Raw genomic sequence first — 27,264 nt, 5'->3', positions numbered from 1 at the left:
GTGAGCAGGCAACTGAGTCCTAAATACTTCTTTTTAGAAGTAGTAAATTTTTGAGATACAATCTGGCCATTCCGCGTATTGATAAGCTCGCCAAAGGCTAACGCAAATCTGCGAGACCCTTCAGCATAGAACCTTGCGTCGATTGCAAAACCGTCGCGACCTGTAAAACCTTAAAAATGATTGTCTAGTTTCAAGCGAAGGCCAAAAGACTTCACAAAACTGAATGTTAATCAGAAGACAGGGTCGCTAGCTTGAGGCGCAATAGTGCGCCACGAGATACTGCATCTGGTATAAGGCTGGTCCACCTGAAGTCCTCGCGGCAACCATAGCGTTACGGCCATGATCAAGACTCGGAACAGGAAATGTGCACGGTGATTATGCGTTCTGTGCAGTTTTATTTTATCCATACATACGAGTTTATGCCTGGAGTCCTGCTTTGATTGACTTGTGCGCCAAACGATGCTGGTTTTTGTTGTGTATCGCCGAGACAAGTAATTTCGCGGCACGCGGGTGGCGTGCGTCAAAGCCCTCTTGACCCTGTCGCCACGGAACGGGGAGCCCAGCACAACAAAACTCGAAGAAAAGGGGTAGCTGGACGAAGAACTTCAATTTTCTTTTGTAATCATTCAAGACAGCGTTTCACCGACGAACCAACGATGGCGTCCGAGTCAAGAGAAACGACGATAGCAGCGCGGGGTGGTGCAGATTCATCTGATGTCTGCGTTGTCGACGGCCTCAGTCTGTGCGAAGTGACCCGTGCGGACCTGACTCAAGAGGCAGCTCACCAGGACGCATCAGAAGAACTTCAGACGAGAGGTATTTCGGCAGTTACAGCGGCATCTCATATTTTGCACACAGGCCACGGCCATCAGCACGTTGGTCCAGTGATCATGCACATTCAAAATATCACTGTCAACAATTCTGTAAGTCATTTCCGCAGACATGTTCTATGGAGCTGTTCTGTTCTCATCGTTTGTATTCTGGGAGAAGTCATTTACTTACGAAAGACTTGGCTCAACTAATACTCGCCCCAGGGCCCAGCAACGAATCGACCGACTCACGAACCATTGCCGCAAATACGACCCGCTTTCCGCATTAATCATCTCTGGCTCGGGTTTGGTGATTTTTGGGCTTTCTTTGTCCGTTTATTGTTGCCTTTTTCGTTCTCGGTCCGCTGTGCGGTCGTGGGCATGAAACTATCATTCGATTTTGAGTTGCAGCGGTAGGCAACCAGCACGTCATGTTCCTCGAGTTGGAGGAAAGCCACATTTCGTGTTGGATGAGAAGTAGTCGACGAGGAAGAAACAGAACAGCTTTTACGGCATAGAAGGAAATTTACATTCTTGGTTGTTTGAGGTCCTTTTTATTGTATGAATATTTAATGAATTTATCAGGGCAGCCACCTTGTCTCAACGGCTGTCACATACAACGGGCTGTTGCATCCATGCAAGTGATAACGTGACGCTGCATGCGAGACAGAGTGGTCACACAACGTGATTTGAACAGCCAGCGGTTCATGGCCTCGGAAATATGGCTGAAGCAAAAAGGGGTTCAATCAAGGTGGCACAAGACCAACGGTCTAGGTCTCATTTGTTGGCTTTTGACAGTAACTTCCATCGGGTGCCCACGCACCAGCTAGGCTTTCGACATCGGGCAAAGTGCACGATCTTGCCGAAATGAACTTCAATCTCGAGCCGATAAGTTCTTCTGGCGTATCACGCTAGCCTGCGTCATAAGTATATTTTGCCGTCATGAGTGTGTTGCCCTTGACCGGGCCCTCCATAGTCTGCGTGGCCGCTAGCCTAGCACGGGGTAGGCTCATAGAAGCAGTCCTTCCATCCAGTTCTCCCCGACAGCCAGAAAGCTTTCAGCTTCTTCAAGCATGAGTATGGAGTGGAATCAGACAGCGGACGGTGCCAGATGCCATCCAAGGTCTGCGCTACAAAGTCTTGGTCCTCCGCGGCACCATCTCCAGTGACCGCCGCCACGCCCGCAACAACCAGTGGCCATTGCACAAAAGCAAAGTCCTGCAGCTAAGGATAAAATTCGTTAAAGATGGCCACAAGTTTCTGTCCAAGTAATGCGCGCGGACCGTTGGCCTCGAAAGCGTTCGGGTACACGCCCAAGACCACCGATCGAGGGAGGGTCAGGATGCCATAGAGCTTGACGGCAAGTTGAAAAATCTCTCCTTAGTACCTCGCGTAATTCTTGTTGGAGAGCGAAGACTCCTCGACCCAGATATCCAAAGCAAAGTCGTCCGCCTTACTAAACATGGTTTTTGTTCTGGCCGTGGCTCCAATTGGGGACCTGGGCTTCGCGGCGACCTTGACGCACAATCGCGTGATTTGGACTATGAGGAAAAGCAACTCCACCGGACACGGCATCGTCAGACACAGGAATTTATCTAGGACAGCTCTGATTTGGTCATCACTGTAACGATAGTATCCAAGCACCTGTCGATGGGCAGGGCTTGTCGTGTTCCATCGAATGCAAAGTCTATTGCAGGTACCCAGTCAGTCCACAATCAAAGATGCGGTAACGATATCAAACATACATTGGCATGGCCGAGAGAGAATGGCCTTGCATCTCTCTAAGGATAACGTCGGGGCCGCCACAGCAGTCCGCGTAGGCAAAACAGCCGTTCACATGGGCTTGCCACAAGAACTCCTCTACAATAATGTCAAAATCCATGATGGTGTTCAGATCGAAAAGGGCCAGCTGCGATGAGCCCGTCTTTGATGGCCCAGTTCAGGCGTTTGATGTGCTCCAGCAGATAGCGCGAGGGGTTCGCGAAGAGCCCAGCAAAGGCCGGCTCTACGCCCGACCTCAAAAGACGGCCCCGACTTCTGCCAGCCACGGCAATCGCATCGAAGATGACCCGGCATATAAACGTCCCGGGTTAGATGCACTTGATTTCTCCAAAGGTGAGTGGCTTGATCTTTTTAATCTGGGTGGCCTGCGCAGCGGTCCAGGCGACGACGCAATCTTGACGACATGGGTGTGCCGCACCAGTCAGCTTGCTGCCAGCCACAAGGACTCAATATGCTGTTTCTATCTCCCATGGACTTACAATATCTTACAGCCTGCATAAAATCTCATTGCGGAGGAGCATCCTCGTGGGGTAGCGCCAACAGCGTTGTTGCGTCTGTCTCTTGCGCCATTTGGTCAGGGTCCTGCCGGCGCAGGACATACTGGCAGGGTCTTTTCTTCACAAGACATCTTTTGCACACAAGCTACGTCTCATCGCATTCGGCTCATCGAGAGCTGTGATGAAAAGAAGAGAAAAACCAGGGACTAAATTAGCAGCAAAATGGCGGCAGGTGACCAGATCGAGACCCGGGGATGGATCTTGCACTAACCGATCATTTCTTACTATATCGTTTCTGTAAAAACTTGACAATAATACACTACTTGAGTTCCAATGAATTACATAGCTTGCACGCATTTGGACATGTAGTTATAGGCCGAAAACCTTGAGCTTCTGGCATGAAGTGTGTATTTCTCAATGTCGGGGTCGTCTGTTGTAGTTGCCTAGCGGCGATCTCGCGAGCTGCTGCGAGGCGCGAATTGTTTGATGACAGAAGTCATCTTATAAAATGTCGAATTCCTGTCCAAACTCAAATACAAGTCGGACCCCTTGTTGAAGCTTCCCCATGCGGTCCATCCATGCCAGACGTCGCTGTTGCGGTCCAGAAATGCGAGCATGTGTCTCAACGTCTGCTCGCACTGCTGGAAAGGACCTCCTCCAAATTCGGTCAACATGCCCTGCGCTCCCGCCCTGCGCAGGATGTTGGTGACCTGCTGAAAATCCTCATAGTAGCCACTCCAAGGCTCGCAGAGCCCGTAGGCACCGCCGATGCCGTCAAAGTACTGGTGGAAATCAAAGATGAGCTTTTCAGCAGGATCATTCAAGAGACCAGGACCAATTCCAGTCATAGAAAATGCTTTCCAGTCAGTGAGGCGCGCAAACTGCGTGCCAGACACTAGAATGGTGTTGTTAGGCGCTACATTTCGAATGCCGAGGATTGCTTCTTGGTTTGTCTCTCCCCATTGTAGGATATCAAGATCATGGGCTTGGACTCAGTAGATTAGCTTGATTCAGTGTTCTGACGGGCCCATAGAGAGCTGAACTAACGTTCGTTCATCAACTGGAATATGACGTGCGGGTTTGACTGGTATCTTGTTGCAAGCTTCACCCAAAGATCGGTAAAGTGCGCATTCGTGACGTTGATCGTAGGGTTCTGGAAGGAATTTCCGGGCTGCCCAATTATACCACAGTACCATCTGGCATAATTGTGCTAATTGAACATGATTAGTCGGCGACTGAATTGTGACGGACATACGCTTACAATGTCCAGGATAGCCTTGCCGCCGTCACTAGTGATAGCCCCAACGAGCTTATCAACGTGCTGCATATTGGTTTCGTTGAGAGCACCGCCGAGATTAATTTGGGCATGCTGCCAAGCAATCGCAATGCGAAATAGGTTGAAGCCTTCCTTCTTCCATGACTCGTAATGAGACAAGTCATCAAAGAAAGGGTAGCTGTCAAAAGTTGGTTCGCATTTGCTGCTCACAAATGAAGTGTACGCGGAGCCAAAGATGCTGACATCATTGGCAAGTCCGAACAGGTTGGCACTACAGAGTCCGTGTAAGCTGTCATTGACGCACCCAAGTTTCTAAAGACATACCCAGCCCACTGGACCTTGCCAGCCAAAGCAAGCGGCGCCATCGCCACGACGAGCATGCGGATCATGAGCATTTCGCGAATAACGTCGAAGACCTTTTTTACTTTGAATCGAAAAGTCACAATGGGAGGCTGCATATCCAGGCTTTTATAGGTATCAAAGGCGCAGGTGCTTTATTCACCTAAGGCTTGACTATTCGGTACCTCGCAGTAGCCTTCCCAAAACGGGAAGCCGGTGCTCGCGTTAACATAAACACCAAGGCAACTCGCTGCGAGCTTGCTCACCACCATGTGGATCATATCCTAAATTTTGATTTCATTTTCGAAATAGAAGTCAGTTCTTCCTATAACTGTCTCAAGGGCTTTTTAGGTTGGTCATGGCGGTGGAACCGCTGAGCGGAAGAAGCTCACCAGGTCACAGGGCTAAGGCTACCTCCGGTAACCACCAATTTGTTTATCAGCTTCTTTCTTTCAGGTACCATTGTCATCGACAAGTCGCACACATTGAAGGACTGTGACAACACATCTCCTGCAAAGAATGTGGGGTCTGCAAACACAAGACAGTTTTCTTACAGGCGAACATTAACAGACAGGCGCCTCGGACGATGCCTTAAACTCCGACCGCAAAAGGATACCCCCGCAGCTGTCCGCGAATCGGCTCTCGCCTTGGACCTTTTCCTACCACCAGTCCTCGGCCGTCTCTGGAAGCCGTACCGTCAATCATCCACGACTAGCCCCATCCCGTTTTTGAACCTCTCAAAGATGGCAGCCGAGACAACTCGCCAATTCACGGTCGTTCTATGGGCGTATATTGTCAAGAACAGCGCAACCGACGACATTGAACCTGCAGCCAACGTGGAAGAGGGCTCTGCCGGGCCAGCCTCGCCTCAGAATTACGCTCGCAAACCGCTCAGCTGTTCGAAATGTCGTATCAAAGAAGTTCGCTGCGACAAACGCATGCCATGCCTGGTTCCCTAGACCGTGACGTTGGCTGTTGTGCAGCTGACACCCGTGCCGGCATATTCTACAAGGCCGAGGAGCGACAGTTCTTTCCGCCCGCGATGGGAATGAGGTCAAGAAAGAGGAGATTATAGAAAATCTGGGGGTCGGGGGGAACGAGAAAAGTACGGTGGCTGGCAGATTGGGACCCTGGATGGTCGATGGAGAACAGAAGCTTGCACGGACTGCTGCGAGCCACCGCGAATGAAACGAATAGGGACCGGGCGGGCCATTAGTCTCGCCTTCTTCGATCGCTGCAAGACAAAAGTCAAGACCAACTTTAATGTTGTGATACTCGGAAAACATGTCAAACAAACCTGTTCTCACACCTTCTCTACTTAACTAACCGAGGATCTAGCGCTGGCAAGGCTCTGCCTAGAGATCTGCCACGTTACCTGTCCAACTCGCCACCTTCATATTTGCTACTTTTACCCGTGAAGCCCAGGTAGCTTCGCCAATCGCCGAGCATGGACGAACCTCCGCCGGACGAATTCTCATCCATGGAACAGGTCGTGTTTTTACCATCCGCAGATCAGACGTCAGCAGAGTCGCAAGCCACGAGCCCGAAACTGCCTGCACCGGCCGCCTCGGCCAACGAGGTCCGGGCGTACCTCCGGGACCTCCTCATCACCAAGCATAACCTTCGCAACGACTTTGCAGAATCCGTCTCGCGCAGCTGGAAAATCGGCCGCGGCTGGACCCTGCGCTCGTCCCCCGTGAGCGCGTTTACGAAGCGTTTTGGCGCGGAACTGGGGCCGCAGCTGTACTGGGCCGTTAGGCACGAGAAAAAGGCAGAGACATGGGCCAAGGAGGCGGAGGCTTTTCGGCTCTGGAGAGCTTCCGGAAAGGCCTGCGATGATCAATGCAAGTAACCACTGAGCCCCTTGGACACGCCTGGACACACCCGCTGATCAGTCCCAGACAGCACTGGTTTGTCTCTGCTGACGGCGGGACTCATGCTGCTCTTGAGTCAGAACGGCAAGTATCGCCTCCCATCATCAAATTCTGGTATACTATTTGCTGAGGAAATTGGCTACAGTCACGCTTGCTCTCTTTATCATCGCAGTCCCCCAGCTATTTCTTAGCGCAGCCTTGCCCACGGCTAATGTCCAAGGCGTGGTGCGGGTGGCTGCTATTTGTTCTCTATGTTATGTCTTCGATGTCTTCGGAAAAAGGAAGAGTGGGTAGTCAATATGATAGAAAGCCATTTGGTACTCTAGAGTGAACGGATTAAGGTGCGTAGATTGAGGGTACATGATCTCTCAATTCAACCAGGACAGTCAACCGCGATGCTTGGAAGACTGGCTCCGAAGGAACCACAGCCATGGGACTGCTGCTGGCCCGCCGCTCTCAGAGCTCCGAGGCGACCCTCAGTCTTAGCCTGACAGGCTGCAACAAGGCGGTGGATGGCATTTCGCAGGTTATTGCGTCCATGATCACCATGGTACCTCTGCGTATCCCCGCCGATCCCAGCGCAACAGTGACGTTCCTCATGCTAGATGTGCAGGCGCGTCTCCGGGCCATGATTCCGTGGGAGCACACTGGCTGGAGCAATATTGCCGACATGAATGCAGATTGTGGTAGCGCCTGTGCCTATGCATCCCCAATGGTCGTTCAGGCCTTCCAAGACGATGGTGCGACCAGTGCGAAGCCATCCGTTCTTACGGCCGACGACATGCGTGCGGTGGTCATGGGCGCTCCCCCATTGACCATCTTGAGCGAATGTCGTGTTCAGGGACGGTATGGTGACTACATCCTTCCACTACGATCTAGAAATCTTTGGCGGTTCTTTCATTGAGGAGCTGTGTGCCGAGTTTGAGATGTTGGTCAAGGACCTAATCAACGTCGATGGCGAAAGGAGGGGCATTGTAAGCGGGCTACTGTTGTGAACTGTGTGCTGCGCCTATATTAGTTGTCTATCTTGTCATTTTTTTTTGAGTTACAGTTTGTCATATTAATTATCTTATACTATTATACTTTGTATTTCGGAAATAAAGTTTAAAAAGAAATCCATCTCTACTGTGTTGCTACTTATTATTATTCCTGTTATTGTTGTCGCTGCTGCTATTATGGCTATTATTATCGCTGTTATTATTACCGCTATTAGTATTATCACTGTTTTTTTTTGTGTTTTTTTTTCTTCGCTGTTTGGCTATTGCAGTACTCATAAGCATTTTGGCAATGCACATTTATTTTTAGAGGCGGTGATGGAAGTCAATGCAGCGTCGCAACTCAGTGAGACCTCCGGCTGGCGCTGGTTGGAGCGCCGAGCAGCAACGCTTGAAACTTCACAATTTATAGAGGGCACAATAAAACACAGTGTGATATAAATTGGGTCCTTTATTACCTAGAAATATCGATATTGCCTCCGTATTAGGATCTCGCTGTCTCTTTTCTATTTCAAGCTATCTTATTATGCCTTGGACAGCAGAAACCGCCATACTGCCTTGCGAATCTAACGAGTAGAAGCCCCAGGGTCAACACTCAATTAGAGTTTTAATGTGCCAGTCCATCAAGGATAGACGCAAGATCTCTCAAAACAGGCGACAAAAGCCCCGAAAGAAGCCCGGTGCGAAGTTTCTGAACCAGGTTCTTCAGCGTATTGACCAGCGTCGGGAGCAGGTTTGGCAGCACCTTGCCAAGGATTTCACCGAGAGCCTTTGTGAGGTCGCCGAGAACGCAAACAATGGCGTTGACAGCGGCTGAGAGTGTCTTGCTAAGGCCCAAGGTGGTTATGACGCCCTTGACGGTGTACAGGACCTCGGAGAAGAGCTCAGTGGTGCCTCCGAGAAGCTTGTCGAGGTTGGCTCCGTCAACATCAAGGCCTACGGAGCCGAGAATCGTTTCGAGAATGACGGATAGCTTGACGTTGACAAGCTCGAATTGCTGCGCCACCTGTGTGGATGCTTCGTCCTTGGAGATGTGACCAGATTTGAAGTCCGAGATGGTAGCGTCTTTGACGTGTTAGTCCGGTGACTATCTCCAGTCGAAGGGTTTCAGTGGGAGAGGCGCAACATACTGATGGCTCCAGTGTTCGTACGGACGTCGCTCAGACCACTTGCAAGATGGTCGGACAAGTCGTTGACACTGTGAAGGGTATCATCCCGCACAGCTCTCTCCGAGCTAGGCATGCCAAACACAGATGCTGCCAGAGCAAAAACGGCAATAGAGAGGGCCTTCATTTTGTCGAATATTGCTTTGCGAAAGACGAAATATGGAATTGAAAGTGTGAATGGTAGGCTTGGAAGGTGACTGCCGGTGAGCACAAGGTTGTGCGGCCGTCTTTATACCTTTCTCGTGAGAAGCGCTAGTTCCGCTTGACTATTCCCAAATTACATCTTTCCGATTAGAAGCTGTATTATAGAGAGCTTCATTAGCTTATCTCTTTCACCGGCCACCTGACTTGATCTTAGTTGTGGCGCACATCCTGCTAAACTTCTCTAGAAATTTGTCCGAGCTGGATGATGAATGGCACCTGCCAGTCACCACGAGTCTAGAACCCTAGCTAACAAGATCGGTAGTCAACTATAGCGATATTTAGTAGGTTCCAGCTCGTTTATTCAACGTCGTCTGCAACCTCTCTCCCGGCGCAAGGCGACGCCGACTCGCAGCTTTGCAGGGGTAGGGTCGAAATCACCGATAGCAGGGGCCCAAACCCCGGATTTTGAGGTTACATTGGCTGTGTATTTACACCCCGGCTCATAAACATAGTACATGTGAGGTTCACAAAACGAGACAACGGCTACATATGTGCCAGATTTGCTTGTGCGCTACACTCTTTTTGACAAGGTCAGCTTCTTTTTGGAAATCCGCGATGGTACCAGCTTGGCCGGGCTCATTTCGCCATTTCTCGATTTATATTTATGCTCTGTATACGTTTTGCTGCGTAGCCTTGCGCTGTGTAGTTCTGCGCGCGTAACTGTGCTCTGAAAGCCCGTTGGTGCTACAGGAAGTTGCCATCGCCATCTGGGACAAGGCATATCAATCGTCCCAAAAATTCTAAATGAATAGAAGAGGACTTGACCTGCGGTTGAATGGTACTCGATTTATTTTACTTTTCCTCATGAAAGGGGGTCTGAGAAATCCGGCCGTCGACATTTGGCACTCGTTGAAGATCTGCCGAGAACACATGTACTAAAAATACACACCCTCTCGGCTAGGATTTATTAGCTCATATGGTATTGCTACGCTGCCCTCCGCACTCGCCCCGGACATTACATCTAAAAAAAAAAACGTATATGAAAATTCGAGTACGCGTATTATCTTGTAACCATCTCCTTCGCGGGGCAACGTTGATGAAATTAATGCCTTGCCCTAGCAGTTGTAAATCACGGAGTAGCTCACATGTGTAGTGTGATGGCAATTTCAATGTAACCAAAGGAAATTTTCCCGCAGCAACATTACTTGCCGCCTCTATTGAGGGGCCGGAATATTTTCCCAAGTAGCTACATGATTGAACTTTCATTAACGGTATGTTGGCACGGCATCCGATAACACCTGTGATACGATAGACAAATAATGCACGAATATATAAATCGCTGTAGATTTCCCAGTAGGGGTATAAGAGCGAGCCGCTCGTTGTTCATTAATTCGATAATCTCTTGCCAGCTTTTCTTCCTCTAGAAGCCAAGATGTTCAACCTCAAGTGGCCTGTCCTTGTCGCTTTGCTGCATGCTGGGCTGTCAGCGGCCGCACCACAAGCCGCTGCTTTTGGCCCTGTCATGCCAGGCAAAGACTCCTTCTACACCCCTCCGGCCGGATATGAGAAGCAGCCCCCAGGAGCAATTCTTCGAAATAGAACCGTACCATCTGCTCTTGCAGTCTCCGGTGTTTCCGCTGCCTACCAACTTCTTTACCGCACGACCGATAGCTTTGGCGATGCAACAGCTACCGTCACGACCATTCTGATCCCGAAGAACGCAGACAGTACAAAGCTCCTCTCCTATCAGGTCGCTGAAGATGCCGCCAACCCCAACTGTGCCCCGTCTTACGTAATGCAGCTGTTCTCCGACTCGGGCGGCCCCTTTGGAACAATCGTCACCAACCTGGAGCTGCCCCTCATTAGCGATGCTCTCAAGAAAGGCTGGTACGTCGCGGTTCCAGACTTTCTTGGACCAAAATCTGCGTTCCTGGCCAATACCCTGGCTGGCTACGCAGTCTTGGACGGGATTCGTGCCGCGTTTCAAGCCGACTTTACGAAGCTTTCAAAGAACGCACGCGTCACCCTATGGGGCTACTCTGGCGGCAGTATGGCTTCCGAGTTTGCCGCCGAGTTACAATCGACATATGCCCCAGAGCTAAAGATTAGCGGAGCGGCTCTTGGAGGAACGATTGGAAGTATCCTGAATGTGCTATTCACCATCAACAAGTCCATCTTTGCCGGTTTAATCCCGACTGGAATCGTGGGACTCGCCGTTGAGTATCCAGAGGTGGCTGCTCTCGTCGCAAACGAAATTATCCCGAGCAAAGCAGACGCGATTAACAAAGTCACCAGTCAGTGTCTTGGCGCCAACGTGCTCAGCTTCGCAAATCAGGACATTTTCTCCTATACCAAAGACCCCAATATCTTCAACACCAGCACGCTTGTGAAGAACGTTTCGGACGCGAACAGCCCGGGTCACATCACCCCTTCGATTCCCATCCTTATCTACAAAGGCGCCAAAGATCAGATTAGCCCAGTTGCTGATACAGACAAGGTTGTCGACAAGTACTGCGCTGGCGGAGGCTCCGTAGAGTACCGAAGAGTGCCAGACGCTGATCACATCAGTCTAATTTTCGGGGGTTCTACAGGCGCGTTGAGCTGGCTTGGTGACCGACTGAGCGGCGTCCCGGTACAACAGGGATGTATCAACTCTACCACCGCTTGAGGGATTTGAGTAGATCAGCGAATATCGCGGAAGCTAGGCTATTTTAGCCTTGGATTCCTTTCGGCCAAATACCTCATTACAGTTAATTCTAGATCCAAGTGGACGATTTGGGCAGAGAGTTTCAGGTTGGTGTTCCGGCTGAATACAGGAGTGACGATATTTGACTTCGACGAGACGTGTTGACAATGTATGCGACACTGACTCTGCTCTTAAGTAACAAGTGCCCAAGCCTGCTTAACTGCTTCCTTTCCCGTAGATCATCATCCACTGACCGCCAGCCGTGCTTGCTGTCGTGTGGCTGTGATAGTCTTCGACATGTATTGCGTGTGGAACACACTCTGCCAAAGATGGGTTATTGGTAACACGAGAGGCAGGCGTAGATAAAGTCATGTCCCGCGTGAGTTTGTCTCTTTTCCCCCACAAAGCTACACCATCCAAAGTCAAATGTCGTTTACTCGGTTCAAAAGACTGCCGGCTGAGCTACGGGCATATATCTGGAGGCTCAGTCTACCAGAAGACGAGAGCGAAGTGTGCGTCATCTGGTGGGAGGGGAACGGGCTGCCTTTGCTCGTCGACACGGGATTTCCAGTTGCGATGCACGTATGTTTCGAGTCACGCGCCATAGCCCAAGCCAGTGGGGTACAGTTTCGCGATTCCGCGGTTGCAGGGTGCCTGGTGCCATACCGGCCGTTCGACACGGCGCTGGACATTCTCTACTGGGGTTTGGAGAGCCCCGTGTCCATCTACCAGGCGCGCAATTTAGATTGCCTCAAGGACGTGCAGCACTTGGCGGTAGAAGTACAGCGGGCCGACGCGAGCCTCAGCTCCATTTTCAGGAAAACGTTTCCCGAGCCGCGGGCGCTGCCGAACGTCTCGATGGTGCTGCCGGACGCACAGCTGGCGCTGATGTCTTGTCAGCGGCAAACACTTGGCAGCCGTCAAGCCGGTACAAGCTGGTGCGTCTGGACGAGAACGGGCCAGGAGCGACGAGGATCAGCAAGGCCCTCTTCAGCCAGCGCGAAAGCGAACCATCGGTCCAGGATGTGATGCAGGATATGCATGAGCGCATTGGGTACCCGCAGGGACGCATGCAGCAAATAGAGAAACTCATGCACGAAATGGAGGAGGGCATACAGGGAGCGGAGAAACGCATACAGGAGACGGAGGAGGGCACGCAGAATCTACAGCCACGAAAATTCGTCTGGAGCCGCGGACGCGTCTATGACGATATGCTGATGTTTGTCGAGTACCAGAGAGACGGCACCTGGAAGGAGTGCTGTACGGATCGGGCGTACATGTGCGAGAAGAGCAAGAGTCGCCTTCGAATGGTCGATGCACTGAGGCTCACGAAAGACGCCAATAGACGATGGTGCGCCCGGTATAATGTAGTCAGGGTCGTTGTGCTCCTGAGTTTGTATACTTAGTAAGTGTTAAATTGCACTGGCTATTACTAGCATGGGATTGCCGAAAGAGCAAGACAGCCTTGATGGAGTAACTCTTGGCAAAGCCGGCCGTTGTATGCCGAGGATATGGTTGCTACGCTGTGATCAGACAGAGTTGTGCGATTTTGAACCTGGCTGTTGACGGATAGCCTTGTGAGAGGAGGTAGGATGACAAGAGGACGGACAGAGGCATCCAACTGCGGCATGTCAGAGAGCAGAGAATAAGAGAGGGAAAATACCACTGTTCTTCTTCTGAATCGTTCACGGCTGCTCCGAGTCTTTGCAGAAGTAGTAGTTGATTGACAATTGTCAAACTTGTGTAGTCTGTCGTAAATCTTGGTGGTGCGGCAAGCGGATAGTCTAATAAAGTGAAATCTGGGGCACATGGCGCTAGCAGTGGCTGTGCCGCTGGGCTGTCCTGCAGAACTCAGGAGGGCCAAGCCGGTTGGGCGGCAGGCTGGAAATTAAACGGTGACGGCTGATCAGCAAGAAGTTGCCGGAAGAATCAGCAAGTTTCCGAGGATGAAGCGAAACATTTCAGGAAGTACTGGTGGTTTTGTGTGTGATGGAGGACCGCTGCCGACAAACAGGCGTCGTCTTTGTTATTTCCGGGCTGGGAATGCGGCCACGCGTACACTGCGGAAACAAGTTTTCCCGAGTGATGTAGTGGGCTCATGCTCGTATTCTAGCACCGTATTTCAGTGGCTGCAATACTGTACGGCACTGTACGCACCATTACGGAAACATGGCGACCAAACAGGCACTGCCCGAGTGTGTCTCAGTCTTGACGCACATTGTTTTTGATGCTTGCAGGAGATATTTTACGTGTCGCTGCCTCTTGCGACATGGGCAGCGGACGATGCAAGCATGGATTTCCTTCGGTTTTATATTCGGATGAAATGGTGCCCAACACGCGACCTGTCAGCTCACAGCGTGGCTCACAGCCTTGCTCGTGCCTTTTAAATTAAATTTGGCCTTGGCAGCTCCTGTGGCGGACGATAGTGCACCGCCAGCGAGCCTAGTCGCGCAGTTCTGGTAGACCATCAGAAAAAAAACGTAGCAAGGGATTCGCGGACACGACTCGGTGATTAAACGCCTTCGTATTGACAGGATTGCCCCCCGTACTGTGCGTGTGAGCGTGTCCATCCGGCAAGGTCATCGCCCGAGGAAGGCTAGCGCAGCGACGGCGGGCTTAAAATAGACACTAACATGCTAGGGGATCCAACTATGGCCGAGTTTGGATTCAGGCAGTGCAGGTCTCCAAAGAAAGCAAAATCAAAGGAGATGCAAGGGCAGAGACACTGAGAGGGGCACGGGGGGGTAATAGGAGACAACGAGATTTGCATACTTTGGCCCAAAGGATTGAAAAAATGCGGAGAGCTGGCGCGTCCTTTGTTTTGCGCATTCCAGCGCCTGTCTTTACAACAGGCGATGGTGACAGACGCACTGTAAAGAAGGCAATCGTCATTTCCAGCGACGTAGCCCCTGTAGCATGCGCTGTAAACAGTCCTCAGCAACTGCCGTATTCCCATTTTTAGTGGGTGCTCTCCGAGCTTACAGCGCTCGTAACCACTGTGGCGACGTGCCGGATGCGACCAGAGCAGACAGCCCACTTCGTCACTGCCACGGCCAGCCAACCACCGGCCAGCCTCCCCTCCACTTGTCCGCTAAAAGTCTAACTGCCCTCTGCCTCGCACGCCCAATGTTTCCTCATTCCCCTTCCATCTCCTCCCATCGCTTTGTTCATCATCGTATTCCCGTCCTTGTTCATTTCAACATCTTGTTCCTTCGCTTTCAACCCTATTCATTCGCTTTCCTTTATCGTCGTCTCTTTTTCCTTTTCTTTTACTCTCCTCATCCCGACCTCGTCGAATAACCCCCCTTCCCGCGCGCCACCCGGGAACAAGACAGACGTCACATCGCAAATCACTCGGGGGACCCGCCACCGATACTTCCGCCTAGCCACCGAACCGAACCATCTCGCCCTGGCGACGCTCTTCTGTTTTTGCCTCGTCCATCATCGCTGCCGCGGCATCCCATCGCCCATCATATCGCCGCGCGACCATCTGGCGATGCGCTTTTCGCGACTCGAATTCGAATCCTAATTTTTCGCATCGCAAATAATACCCACGACACCCGACCGCCCACCCGACCTCCACCATGGTGTCCTTTCGCCGCTCTGCGCTCGCGGCCCTGGGCTACGCCGCCACGCTGCTGCCCGCCGTCGATGCCTCGCGCGTTCTCGTCTCCAACTCGCTCAACAGTTGTTCTGCCGCGTCTGGCTTTACCGCCAGTCTTTTCAACGTCAAGTATGATGCCGACACTGGTTTCGCCGAGATTAGCATGACCGCCACCTCGACCATTTCCGGCAAGGTCATGTTCTACGTCACCGTCGCGGCCTATGGCTATCCCATTATCGACAACAGGGCTATCGACCCTTGCACCGTCGAGGAACTCAAGGGCATGTGCCCCATGCAGGTCGGAAAGCCGCCCAATGAGTTCCGTCTCGACATTGGCAAGAGTGTCCCTATCCCCGGCATCGCATTTGCTATTCCCGATCTCGATGCCACCGCCAAGGTCCACATTATGCTCGGCGACGATGAGGTTGCTTGCCTCGAGGCCAACGTTTCCAACCAAAAGACCGTCGACACCATCGGCGTCAAGTGGGCCACCGCCATCATTGCCTTCCTCGCCCTCATCTCCTCGGCCGTCCTCAACAGCCTTGGTCACGCCAATGCCGCCTCTCACGTTGCCGCCAACTCCCTCTCCCTCTTTGGCTACTTCCAGAGCCAGGCTATGATTGGTTTGACCGCCGTCAAGCTTCCTCCCATTGTTCGCGCCTGGACTCAGGACTTCCAGTGGACCATGGGCATCATCAGACTCGGTTTCATGCAGGACATCTTCACCTGGTATCAACGCGCCACTGGTGGCACGCCTTCCACCATCCTCGACTCCATCCGCACATACTCGGTCCAGGTTCAGAAGCGTGGTCTCCAACTCGCGAGCCGTGGGCTCGACTTGCTACCCGAAAAGGTTGCTACTCTCGCCCGCCGTGGCAACATCAAGACCGGCTCCGGAACCTACCTCGTCTATGGTATCCAGCGTGTCGCCTTTCGCTCCAAGATTGAATCAACCAACCTCTTCATGACCAGTCTTACCTGGTTCTGCGTGCTCGTCATCTTTACCTCTCTCGTTGTCGCCGCCTACAAGGGCATTCTCGAGCTCCTGGCCAAAAAGGGCACCGTCAAGGGTGATCGCTTCCTGGAGTTCCGCAACGGCTGGATTACCGTCCTCAAAGGCATCATCTTCCGCCTCACTCTCCTCGGCTTCCCCCTGGTTACCGTCTTTTGTCTTTGGGAGTTCACCCAGGCAGATTCTGCCGCCGAGGTCGTCCTAGCCGTCTTCTTCCTGCTCGCTACCATCAGCACTTTGGCTTTCGGCACCTGGAAGGTCATCAGCATCGCTCGCCGCTCCATCAGCCACCACAGCAACCCTGCTTACATCTTGTTTGCCGACCCTAACGTCATCAACAAATGGGGTTTTCTCTATATTCAATTCAAGGCCTCGTCTCACTACTTCATTGCGCCGATGCTCGCTTACACCTTCCTCAAGGCTCTTTTTGTCGCTACTGCCCAGAAGAGCGGAATCACCCAGGCTGTTGCTTTCATCGTCCTCGAAGCCGGCGCTCTTATTGGTGCGAGTGTTATCCGCCCATGGATGGACAAGCCGACCAACACCTTTAACATCATGATTTGCGTCGTCAACTTTATCAACGCCATCTGCCTGCTCATCTACACCAACGTCTTTGATGCGCCCGCTCTTGTCGTCGGTATCTTTGGTGTTATCCTCTTCATCCTCAACGCCGCCTTCTCCCTAGTCCTCCTGCTCATGGTCATCATCTCGACCGCATTTGCAGTCTTCCGCAAGAACCCCGACTCGCGTTACCAGTACATGGGCGACGATCGTGCTTCCTTCATGAAGTCCAACACCCAGCTCGACAAGTCGAACCAGCTTGATGACCTCGCTGCCGTCGCTCGCGGCGACAACAAGTCGCGCATGTTTGACGAGGAGGAGTTCGAGGCCAAGCCTCACAGCCACGTTCTGGGCTCTCTCAACAACCAGTCCCAGCGCTCCTTTGGCCGCCATTCATCATCACCTTCGGTGTCAGGTGGACGCCCAAGCCCAAGCTTGGACCCCAATGGCCCTACCCGCCAGGCGCGATCGCAAAATTCTGGCAGCCCCTGGCAGCGCGGAGCCGGCTACGACAACTAAGGGATGTCGCGATTAATCAAAAAAAAACACAAAGATTGCAGACAAAAAAAAGCACACTTTCATTACACCGTAAATAGGCTCGCAAATTGTATTTTGGAATGTTTTCGTTTTTTTGGTACTCGTCTGGGGCTTTTTCTCTATCCCCCACGAAGCTCGTGCAGGAATAACAAGAGAGCATTTTGGGAAAGGCATACTTTGCTTGTTGTCATTCAGTACCCTAGCGGCTAGTAGGCGTCTGGCTCAATTGATTTCTACTATTACATGCTTGTATGTGTTTGTATCAATCGATGCACTGTGATTTAGGCCTGGCTCGTCGATGATGCTTTGATGTCCATGGTCGCGCGCTGTTGGATAGGTAGTGTGAAGCTACTGTGACTAGGGACGTAAAAATTCATACGTGGCGATGCGTACTTTACTTGATTAAAAGATGAGAGATGGTATCTCTGCAAAATGCCCAGCGGCCAAGACAAGCCACTCCTCCACAGCGTCCCTGCCGAGAGTCTTGGGGGAAACCAAATACTCTGGGCGATCGGGTGGCTGTTCGGACAGCAGATGCCAAGTCTTGGCTGTCGTTTCTCCAGCCCTTCTTACCGCTTCTCAGCAAAACATCGGTTGCAATTTTTTCTTTCGAAAAAAAATTGCAGGCTAGATTACCGTGTTCGCCATGCTTGTTCTCAGGCGGTGCTAGGACGGGTTTCATGATGCAGGGTAGGTGGCGTCGGTGTTGGTAAAGAAGTGTCTGCCTTTAAATGTAGCAAATTATTTGCAGATATTTGTTGCATCTAAATGACAAGAGCAGCGCCTCTGTAGGTTCCCGCATTTTGTGCTGTGCATTTTCTCGTCACAGCAATGCTGTTTGCCCAAGTTACTCGATTTCATCGCTCAGCGAACAATGATAGGGACGTCGAGGAAGAGGCTGTTGGCCGCTCTGTGTGCTGCAACTACTTTCTGTCTGTTTCTTCATGGCGATGGGAACGTCTGTTGCTGATGCGGGCTTGTCTGAATTTCTTCTCCAGTGTCCCAAGTTTTGGCATGGTTGTACTCGGGACTTGTCGAGCTGCCTGTCGGATTCTCCACGGCATCGCAGTGACTGGGCGGCCTACCGTCTGGTGTCTGATGCACGGTGTTGCAATCTTAAATAGTTTCCTCTCGTGTGTTCGGATATTTAGCTCCCGATTAGGCATAACATGTCGACGCTAGCCAGAGGCTGTGTGGCAAGCCCTGTCATGCCAGCATTTACATACATATGTACTCTCCTGGCGATGTTGTCTGTGCGCAGCGCTGCCTACCATATCTAGTCTCTATACTTTTTCGCTCTTATAAAATAAAACTTTTTTGTCGCCAGATGTCTCGAAATAAGTAGCTTCTCAATACTTTGACATGCCGATGCACCGCCGTGACCGGCCCTTACACAGTGCCTCAGAAGCGACCATGACAAATGTTTGCCCTACTCTAACCTTAGGACAAAGGGGCACACGTCGCTGCCAAGAGTCTATAGTACATTACTTAAAGTGCTACTATAATATCTGCCGACGTATAGTTTATTGTCATGTCACCCCATGTGTTGTGGTTCAGTTGTCGAGCCCTTGTGAGGTGCCGAGGTACCATGCTGCTGAATGAAGGCGGGGTTGTACGTGCCGCCACTGTCCACGATTAGAGATAAATAATGTTGTCCCTGTGGCCTTTACATAGAAAAGAAAGAACTGTGATTTTTTTTGGTGACTACTTCCTTTGTCTCAAGTACCATGCTGTCTCATCTCATATTCGCTGGCCTCGTTGCGCTGGCTGCGGCGCTCCCCACCGCAGATCTCGAGGCCTGCCCAGCCCCCATGCCATGTGCTAGCTACAGTATTATACAACAATATCTTCTCGCGATGTAAAATAGCCTCTGGCTGCTAACAAAGGTTCCTTTTTAGCTTTGATGAACACCCGGGGTACCTCTGAGCCTCAAGGAGAGTCCCTTGGGTTCACAGCTATCAATGCGAATGTCAGCGCGGCACGACCTGGAGGGAAGATTGTAAGACTCGGCGAAACACACAAACCTAATCGAGCCCAAATCTACACGGCTAACCAAAGACAACACAGTACAATGTTGTGTATCCTGCGGACTGGGACCAGAACTCGACTGCCGCTACCGAAGATGCAAGTTGCATTTGCTTCCGCGCCAACAGGACCAATCTGCTAACCAACTCTGCAAAATCCAGATAATCAACCAGATCCACTCGACTCTCGCCACCAACGCAGACGAGTGTTTTATACTCGAGGGATACTCCCAGGGCGCCACAGCCACCGTCGACGCGCTTGGCAACCTGACTGACGCCGCCTTTGCCGCCGTTAAAGGCGTCTTTCTCATCGGCGACCCGGTCCACAAGGCAGGGCTCGCCTGCAACGTCGACATGGCCGGTGGTAATTCTACTTTCGATGTAGACGGGGTGTTCATTGCGGCCGGTCTCAAAGCAGGTATTCCGAGTGATTGGGTCCCAAAAACACTCGACGTGTGCAACTATGTAAGTCTTCCCTCGCTCAACTCTCCAACTTGGGTTTTCATTGTTGACTGGGGCGGTATGAAAACAGGGCGACGGAATCTGTGATACCAAACACGGCGACGGAATCACGATAGAACATATTGAGTATATAATGGATGAAGGCGTGCACAAATTGGGAGCCGAGTTCATCTTGAAGCAACTTCAAGGGAAGTCTACCCTTTAGACACGCATGTGGCATAATGATGGCTTTTCAAGCTATGTAGTCAATTCATGATAATCTTGGTTTGCCAAATTGAGATCAAGTTTTCCTTCTTTTGCTTCATAATTGCCCCCCAGTACTTGCGTTGCCAATTATGGGCAGCTGTACATAGTTGTGCATGCCATTGCCGAAGTGAATGTGATTGAGCCCCGCGAAGCGCCGTGCTTCACGATCGACACTGTCTTGGTGAAGAAAGAGGCCGCTACCACCTGTGTCGCCCGACGACACTTCGAATAGTAATCTATTGCCCGGCGATACAATGACAGAAGTAGGCCACATCTCGACATCGACTTCGTAGATGTTGTTCACAATCATTGGCTCTTCGTCCTCGGAGAAATATTCGCGATGAGGCAAGTAGTGTCGGTGTCGTGGGTGCTGGGTGTGGACTTTTCGTAGGCTGCAGCGCAGCCAGCCTTTGACCACAGGAACTGGGTCACCTGTCGTGCCGGTATAGGAAATCTCGTCTCCAGACGAGTCAAAATGGCGAAGTGTCACGAAAAGGTCCATGTCCCAGGGAGCAAGGTCTGTCGCTGCAGCGCTGATGGACACATTCAAGCGTACGACGATATGACCAGTAATCTCAGTCGCCGTTTCAAAGGAAGAGGATAAGAAATGCAGTTTGTGTTGTGCCTCTATTGTTGCCAGAGCTGGATACGTCAATTGCGCCGATCCACCATTGTCCATTCCCAGCTGAAGTCGATTGTTCCGGGTCAGATAATAGCGCGTGTAAACAGTGCGCGAGATGGGCCATTCCATTTCTTCGCGCCGCTCAAATGCTCTTTCGGCCACTTCATTGTTGAAGCCCACGTTGCCTTTGCGCAAGATGAGACTCACTGGGGCAACTTTGTCGTGCTGTGTCCAGCCAGCAGTGTCCTTTTGCTTCAGCCAAGCATCGAGAAAACTGAGTTGCAACTCGGTTTCTTTTTCGTAATAGAACGGGAGATCATGCCTCCCAACAATAAAGCGAAGGTATTTGAACTTGGAGCCGGCGTGCATGTAGCCGTGAACATTGCCCCGCAGGTGTAAGCCAATGCCACCCAAGTTCGCCACCGACAGTAGCGGAACCTGAATATCCTCGAGGCGAAAATCTCGTGCTGCGTAGTAAGGCTCGTCACGGAACTTGTGTGTCACGTTGTCGACGGTTTGGTCGCATCGATTGGTCTTGCGCTCTTCATCTGACAAATCCCCCTCAATGGTGTCATCGCCCCATTCCTTCGCCGCTCTCCCGGGCAAGCCATACTGGTTTGTGATGACCTGTCGCTGCCACCAAAAACGAATGAAAGAGTCTGACAATATACCGCCGTGCCGACACCGGTCTCGATAGTAGTCGGACATGCCTTCCCATGGGATTATGCAGGCTAAACCACGTGGAGACCGCGCAGCAGCACGCCACTGCGTACCTGCAAAGTAGCTCACGCCAAGCAAGCCAACTTTACCAGTCGACCAGGGCTGCTCGGCAGCCCACTCAATGGCTTGACAGAAAGAATCTGCTGTATCCGATGACATGGAATCGAGATATCCGGGTGATTGGCCAAAGCCGCGCTCGTCGCAGCGTACAACGGCGTAATCCTGGCGACACCAAAAAACTGGATCAGGTGTTTCCCAGGCTGAGTAGCGAGACTTCTGGTTGCAATTCACCTCCTCAAAAGACGCCGAGTTAAATTTGCTGTATGGTATGTCCTTGCCATACGGTCCATAAGTCATGATGACGGGCAGTTTTGAACCCGACCTTTTGGCATGTAACGGTTGGTAAATATTGCAGCGGACGGGATAATCTGAGTCCTTCATCGGGACGGAAACATTTTTTGCGACGAAAACGCCATTGCTCTCATCATCCCACTGTTCGAGAATATCTCGAATTTCATTGGACATTGCGACTGGATAGGTTCGCCCAGGTGTACAAATAATCTGATGCCGACCTTTTCAGCCAAAACGTTTATATTACTCAATTCTGAAAGAGCTCAATCGGGGAGAACGCACCGATTTAAGTAAGCGGATAATTCTTTCGGTAAGGTCCTCGGCTTTACTGACTTTAGGAACCCAGCTCTCGCGCTCATGTGTAGATCATGAGACTCATTACCCCACCAATCCGCGGCTCCTCCAGATGGAAGACTGGGGTATCCCCGAACTGGCCGGTCAGGGACCTCCACCGGCATACACGGCTCACGTCGACACGCGCAAACTGGCCGGGTCTGGCGATTTGGCGGAACATGCTCGTCTACCAACTGATTTGTGCAAGACGGATCCACGACGATAGAGTAAACGGCTAGGAGATACTTCACAAGGCTCACTCAGCCTCTTCATTCTGTTCGGAATGGCTAGCACTGAGGATGTCTCACATGGGCGGACAAACTCGGCGCGCTGCAACAACTCGGACAGGTGTGCACCTTACAACAAGCAGCCGACGCAGTGGGATGTCAGCGAAGCTCATTCTGTCCCTGATGCGGCGTTTTTGAGTCAATTCAAGACGGCTCTTTCCCAAAGCCAAGATGCGCTCGGCTGCGAGGATTTGATCGCCCATTCAAAATGGCCCCCGCGGTTTGATAGCCAAGAAGAAATAGTGCGTATACCATACTGAGATTAGAGCACAGGAAAAACCACTAATAGTAAGCCAGATGATGTCGCGAAGCTCTGTTGCGACCGTCCCAGAACTCTGGCCAATGGCTGCCGCCGTGGCATCTCCCTACAATGAGCCGGATTCCACGGAATCCATGCCACTGTGGCGACCATTATTCCAAGCTACCTTTGGCCGCCACCTGTATGTCTCTAGCTTTCAGCTTGACCAGTATCTGCGCGACGATGGCATGTTACCACCTTATTTCGACTTTGCTTTGGCGTGCCTGGCCAGCCGAGTATCACCGCAGGCTCACCCTAGAGCTGGCAGCATGGCGTCGCCTGCGGCAAAATACTTTGATGTGGGACTCAAGCTCTACATAGTGACTTTGGAGCTTGATAATCGCGAAGCACGCACCGTCGAATCGGTCATCTCGGTATGTATTGTTCCTCAATCCTCAAACTGGGTAGGATGGCACAGTGGTGTTGATCTGTTATCCCACCAGAGTGCTTTTCTTGCGACATTTGGGCTATTGAGTGCGGATGAAAGTTCCTGGCTCAAAGCTTCTGTAATCCTAACGTACAGTACGACGGTGAGTGGCTCAGAGTCGTCGCATCAGCCGCCCCGCACAACGGCCTGCAAGTCACGAGAATCACGACATGCTAACTGACCTTGACCCGTGCAATAGATCTTGCGAAGACTGCAAATGTTAAATTGCGAACCTACTAGTGAGAGAACTCAGCTTTCTGCAAGGTAAGTCGCTTTTGCTGCAGCTTGGCTCGCACATACGCCCGACCAAGCTTCTCCACTCACTGACATTGCCCAGACGCCAAAACATGATTGTTGGCTACAGGTATCTCGTCGATGTTTTGCTTGCTATCCATATAGGTACATTGCCTATTTTGACAACCTCAGAATTAAATATGCGACTACCTGTATCTGGACACGCTTTCCCAACCGTTTACAAAAATCTCCTCGATGACTCTGGCCTTACAGTACCGGATGATGTGAAGGAACCCGAAGACGCACTGTTGTTACTCACTGCAATTCTCTCTGATATAATTTACATATATCGCGGCGTATTCCGACTTCGATCGACCGCAGCAAAACCTTCGCATCAACCATACCAGACCCTTTCACTGGCCACTGAAATAGACAGGCAACGCCTCATGATAAAAAAAGCCTTGGAGCAATGGTTGCAGGTCTTCGAGCATCTCATGCCTCGCAATATCGTCGCGTTTTACTACTTCTGCCAAATATGCCTTGCTTGCCCCGAAATTTGGCGATTACCTGTACTTGCCAAGTACCCTCCAAGCCTTCATGGTCAGACGGATTCAACGTGTAATTCCAACAACGAGCAAAGTTTGGTAACAGAGGAGGCAATGGAATACGCATGGCGTGTTTTGGATAACACCACCACTCAAAATTCTGATTCTGGCAACAAGTGCGACTATATATGGATGCCTCTAGTTCTGTTCTTCTCCGCGCTGGTAGTATGGCATAGAGTTACACGGCGCTCATCTGAAATTAGCGCAAAGTATGGCACAGTAAAAATGCTGGCCATGTTTTCAAGAGAGTTGGAACAGCTACCGTGGCCATGTTGTTCAGTAATGACGCAAACGCTGGAGCGGCTGATTGCCCAGAATCATTGATTGAATGGATCCTGGTCAAATTGAGGTCCGATGGAGGCAGAGGCACATCAAACTAGTTGCAGGAACCAGTTGAAGTTGATGAGCAGAATATGTGGGTGGTAATAGCCGAAATACTTTTGAAATAAATCACCATGTACTCTCCATTCTGAGAAAGTTCAGGCCTTTTCAGGCTAACCAAACATTACTGTCTTACATTAGCCACTTCGCCCTGATTATACCACATACACGCAGCAGCCGCAATGAAAAAGAAACGGGGGTTTAAACGCGAAATTACAGGCGTACATCATTATTCATACCGCAAAAAAAAACGTCCTGCGCATAATTGGCCATCTCCAGCGCGTGGGACGCTTATGATACCTTGTCATGACCACCAAAGTCATTAGCTGAAGGTACAGGAATACCACCATAGTCATCCTCTAGTAGCCGGCCGTTGATCTCTTGCGCTTTCCCCGCCTGTAAAATGAAAACCATTCTTGACCACGTGTCACCGCTGGGGACGCGCCATGCGTGCATCGTCCCTCGTTGCACGGCGATATCACCAGGCTTGAGAAGTCGTGACTCTCCCGAGTCCAGCACCAGCTCCACCGTTCCGGCAATGACGATGCCAAAGTCGAGGCTCAGCGTTCTGTGCATCGGAGTGACTGAATTTGGTGCAAGGTTGCAGGCGCGCAGCACTGTCCCGCTGGTAATTGAGATCGGTGGTTGTGGACCGGCGAGTAGCCTTTCGTAACCAGCTACATCACAGTCTCGGTCCATTTCGACAGGAAAAGTGGTATTGGCATATGCTAGGAAGAATTCCAGGTCTGGGCTGATACGCTTGTACTCCGCGGTCGGATGAACGGTGTCCGTAAATATGGAATGACCTTCCGCATCATGAGTGGTAATGTATCGTCTTTGGGCGTCATATCCTGTGGAATGTGAAGTAGTTGAACTTTCTGGCATCGTTTGTCCTGGTTGCGATTTATGTGCAGCTCAGAGAAAGACTGTGGTGTTTGCGCCCGAAGTTTCCCCAACCTTTAATACGGCGAGCTCTTTTATATTAGGTCTCACAGTATTGCCTAAAAACTACCATGTATTCAATTCAAAATCCACAGTCTCGTCTCTTGAAGGGGCGAGACTGTGTACGTGGAGCTTACCCCATCACGCCGCGGCCCCGAAGACTGTCTGGCAAAGAGGAGATGTAGTGCTCTCTAGTCTACGTCTTCGATTTCTACCCCATGTAGCACAATTCTCCCTGTGGTCAACATGATCGCTTCATTCACGGCTCCATAGAGCCGAGACGGCTTGTGCTGTCTTCTTTCGCCTTGATGTCAGTGTTTAATATCTGTACTTATATAAAGGATGGCGACGCTGCTCAACTGCGTAAATGACAACTTCACCAAATAGCAACATTATGGAAAACAAAGATCGAATTATTCTCCAACGTCTCTCCCACGTCATATACGAGCATCCTGATGTGGATAGGTTCGCCTCTTTTGCCAGGGATTTCGGTCTCATCGACGCAGGTGAAGTCGACGATATGCATTTCTACTGCGGATATGGCAAAGACTCATATGTATATGTCGCCAAACGAGCGGCTACAGGAGCAGCAAAGCGGTTTGTTGGCGCAGGATTTGTAGCACAGTCAGCCGAGGATTTTGGCTTGGCCTGCCAATTGCCCGGCGCTGAAATTCTTGACGCTACCAAGCGGCCAGGGGCTGGGCAGTTGGTGCAGGTTCCGGACCCCAACGGTTATGTGGTTCAAGTTGTCTGGGGACGAGAGGAACGCATGGAACCTGCGCACGGAATCTCCTCTTGTGTGACAGGACAGCTTTCCATGAATGGTGCGGTCGATAAGATACGAAAGGGTGGGACAGGACCTATTCATACATTGAACACGTTTTATCTGTATTTGGCGTGCTGACAACAGATAGGCCATTTTACACGCATGACGAGCGGTCCGGGCTTGATCCACAAGTTGGGACATTTTGGCTACACGACAAGCAACTATGAAGAGACGTGCCGATGGTACACACAGAGCTTCAACTTTACCCCTACTGATGTGCTTCATAGCCCAGGGGACCGTAAGCAAGAGGTCGCCGCTTTCATGCGGTTTGATCTTGGCAAGGAGTTTGTCGACCATCACTCCCTCCTCATCGCTCGCGGTGAAAAGGCAGGCACCACGGTTCATCACTCCTCCTTTGAGGTGGAGGATATTGACACGCAAATGATGGCCCATCAATGGCTGGAGCAGGCCGGGTGGGCGCTAGTTTGGGGTGTTGGACGGCACGTCCACGGCTCTCAGATCTTTGACTACTGGTACGACAGCGGCGGTTTCGTTGTGGAGCACTACGCTGATGGGGATCTGGTCAATGAAGAAACCGAGATTACCCATGCGGTCGCGGGGACAATGGCAGTCTGGGGCCCGCCTGTGCCAGCCATTTGGGGCGGAAAAGTAACGACTTGAATAGCTGATATAGAACACCACAAGGGGTTTTGTCGAGAGTTGGAGGCTGCTGAAGGAGATTCTGTGCTTGATGTTGTTAGTGATCTCACTCTCTGGTTGATAGCGACGGGACGGCGGTCTTGGACGCAATTATAGAGTAACTATTTGGCAAAGACCGCAACATGTATTTGCACCCTCCCTGGTATTCTTCTTCGAAGGCCGACTTTAAGCCAGGCTATTTAGAGGAATATTACCCAGTATTTACCGCTTTATTCGAGTCACGGCTAGCTACTTCCGATAACGCCTTACAGTACGGAGTACCCCATGATAAATTATCATCGAGTGGCTCTGTGTTTTTTCCTCCAGTAGATCTCGTGACCTGCTTGCTCTCTCTCCTCAATCGAAGGCAAGATTATTATTTTTTCAACAGTTCAAAGTTTCACTCGAAAGTGCCTAGAAGTACTTTGACAGGGCCAGATGGTACATATGTAGCAAATGCTACAAATGGCTAGTGCACCGCTAGGCAGGGTTCAAAAGTAGCTCTCGCCTTTACTTCATTGATTGGCCACTGTGCCAGGATAAAGCCGCTTAGTAAAAACTACACAGGAGCTTGCAGCAAGTAGC

The 27,264-nt window shown here is 51.2% G+C and overlaps 13 protein-coding genes across 13 annotated transcripts; 8 read left to right on the top strand and 5 right to left on the bottom strand.

Moving 5' to 3' along the window:
- Positions 1–2,189: 2,189 nt before the first annotated feature.
- LMH87_000188 (uncharacterized protein) lies at positions 2,190–2,691 on the bottom strand (the record flags this gene model as incomplete). Its single annotated transcript, XM_056198055.1, has 2 exons — positions 2,190–2,496; positions 2,555–2,691. The coding sequence occupies 2 exons, from the start codon at positions 2,689–2,691 to the stop codon at positions 2,190–2,192; spliced, it is 444 nt and encodes a 147-aa protein (XP_056055041.1).
- An 840-nt stretch (positions 2,692–3,531) lies between these two features.
- LMH87_000187 (uncharacterized protein) lies at positions 3,532–4,822 on the bottom strand (the record flags this gene model as incomplete). The annotated part of the gene is made up of 4 exons (XM_056198054.1): positions 3,532–4,073; positions 4,136–4,298; positions 4,350–4,635; positions 4,689–4,822. The coding sequence occupies 4 exons, from the start codon at positions 4,820–4,822 to the stop codon at positions 3,532–3,534; spliced, it is 1,125 nt and encodes a 374-aa protein (XP_056055040.1).
- Positions 4,823–6,150: 1,328 nt separating this feature from the next.
- On the top strand, positions 6,151–6,871 carry LMH87_000186 (uncharacterized protein; the record flags this gene model as incomplete). The annotated part of the gene is made up of 3 exons (XM_056198052.1): positions 6,151–6,551; positions 6,609–6,661; positions 6,723–6,871. 3 exons carry the CDS (start codon positions 6,151–6,153, stop codon positions 6,869–6,871), a joined length of 603 nt encoding a protein of 200 aa, XP_056055039.1.
- A 136-nt stretch (positions 6,872–7,007) lies between these two features.
- On the top strand, positions 7,008–7,481 carry LMH87_000185 (uncharacterized protein; the record flags this gene model as incomplete). The annotated part of the gene is made up of 1 exon (XM_056198051.1): positions 7,008–7,481. The coding sequence occupies one exon, from the start codon at positions 7,008–7,010 to the stop codon at positions 7,479–7,481; it is 474 nt and encodes a 157-aa protein (XP_056055038.1).
- A 698-nt stretch (positions 7,482–8,179) lies between these two features.
- Positions 8,180–8,865, bottom strand: LMH87_000184 (uncharacterized protein; the record flags this gene model as incomplete). The annotated part of the gene is made up of 2 exons (XM_056198050.1): positions 8,180–8,637; positions 8,703–8,865. 2 exons carry the CDS (start codon positions 8,863–8,865, stop codon positions 8,180–8,182), a joined length of 621 nt encoding a protein of 206 aa, XP_056055037.1.
- Positions 8,866–10,314: 1,449 nt separating this feature from the next.
- On the top strand, positions 10,315–11,550 carry LMH87_000183 (uncharacterized protein; the record flags this gene model as incomplete). Its single annotated transcript, XM_056198049.1, has 1 exon — positions 10,315–11,550. The coding sequence occupies one exon, from the start codon at positions 10,315–10,317 to the stop codon at positions 11,548–11,550; it is 1,236 nt and encodes a 411-aa protein (XP_056055036.1).
- Positions 11,551–11,994: 444 nt separating this feature from the next.
- Positions 11,995–12,974, top strand: LMH87_000182 (uncharacterized protein; the record flags this gene model as incomplete). The annotated part of the gene is made up of 2 exons (XM_056198048.1): positions 11,995–12,506; positions 12,563–12,974. 2 exons carry the CDS (start codon positions 11,995–11,997, stop codon positions 12,972–12,974), a joined length of 924 nt encoding a protein of 307 aa, XP_056055035.1.
- A 2,178-nt stretch (positions 12,975–15,152) lies between these two features.
- On the top strand, positions 15,153–17,264 carry LMH87_000181 (uncharacterized protein; the record flags this gene model as incomplete). Its single annotated transcript, XM_056198047.1, has 1 exon — positions 15,153–17,264. The coding sequence occupies one exon, from the start codon at positions 15,153–15,155 to the stop codon at positions 17,262–17,264; it is 2,112 nt and encodes a 703-aa protein (XP_056055034.1).
- A 1,745-nt stretch (positions 17,265–19,009) lies between these two features.
- LMH87_000180 (uncharacterized protein) lies at positions 19,010–19,973 on the top strand (the record flags this gene model as incomplete). The annotated part of the gene is made up of 5 exons (XM_056198046.1): positions 19,010–19,112; positions 19,181–19,281; positions 19,350–19,406; positions 19,469–19,771; positions 19,839–19,973. 5 exons carry the CDS (start codon positions 19,010–19,012, stop codon positions 19,971–19,973), a joined length of 699 nt encoding a protein of 232 aa, XP_056055033.1.
- A 96-nt stretch (positions 19,974–20,069) lies between these two features.
- On the bottom strand, positions 20,070–21,881 carry LMH87_000179 (uncharacterized protein; the record flags this gene model as incomplete). The annotated part of the gene is made up of 1 exon (XM_056198045.1): positions 20,070–21,881. One exon carries the CDS (start codon positions 21,879–21,881, stop codon positions 20,070–20,072), a length of 1,812 nt encoding a protein of 603 aa, XP_056055032.1.
- Positions 21,882–22,323: 442 nt separating this feature from the next.
- Positions 22,324–24,215, top strand: LMH87_000178 (uncharacterized protein; the record flags this gene model as incomplete). Its single annotated transcript, XM_056198044.1, has 6 exons — positions 22,324–22,569; positions 22,625–22,999; positions 23,069–23,155; positions 23,252–23,316; positions 23,390–23,451; positions 24,172–24,215. The coding sequence occupies 6 exons, from the start codon at positions 22,324–22,326 to the stop codon at positions 24,213–24,215; spliced, it is 879 nt and encodes a 292-aa protein (XP_056055031.1).
- A 348-nt stretch (positions 24,216–24,563) lies between these two features.
- On the bottom strand, positions 24,564–25,157 carry LMH87_000177 (uncharacterized protein; the record flags this gene model as incomplete). The annotated part of the gene is made up of 1 exon (XM_056198043.1): positions 24,564–25,157. The coding sequence occupies one exon, from the start codon at positions 25,155–25,157 to the stop codon at positions 24,564–24,566; it is 594 nt and encodes a 197-aa protein (XP_056055030.1).
- Positions 25,158–25,608: 451 nt separating this feature from the next.
- Positions 25,609–26,661, top strand: LMH87_000176 (uncharacterized protein; the record flags this gene model as incomplete). Its single annotated transcript, XM_056198041.1, has 2 exons — positions 25,609–26,062; positions 26,129–26,661. The coding sequence occupies 2 exons, from the start codon at positions 25,609–25,611 to the stop codon at positions 26,659–26,661; spliced, it is 987 nt and encodes a 328-aa protein (XP_056055029.1).
- Positions 26,662–27,264: the final 603 nt, after the last annotated feature.

The sequence above is a fragment of the Akanthomyces muscarius genome, chromosome 6 (genome assembly GCF_028009165.1).
Source record: "Akanthomyces muscarius strain Ve6 chromosome 6, whole genome shotgun sequence".
Taxonomy (NCBI): domain Eukaryota; kingdom Fungi; phylum Ascomycota; class Sordariomycetes; order Hypocreales; family Cordycipitaceae; genus Akanthomyces; species Akanthomyces muscarius.
The sequence above is the reverse complement of the archived record's forward strand: the minus strand, read 5'-3'. Positions and strand labels throughout refer to the sequence as shown.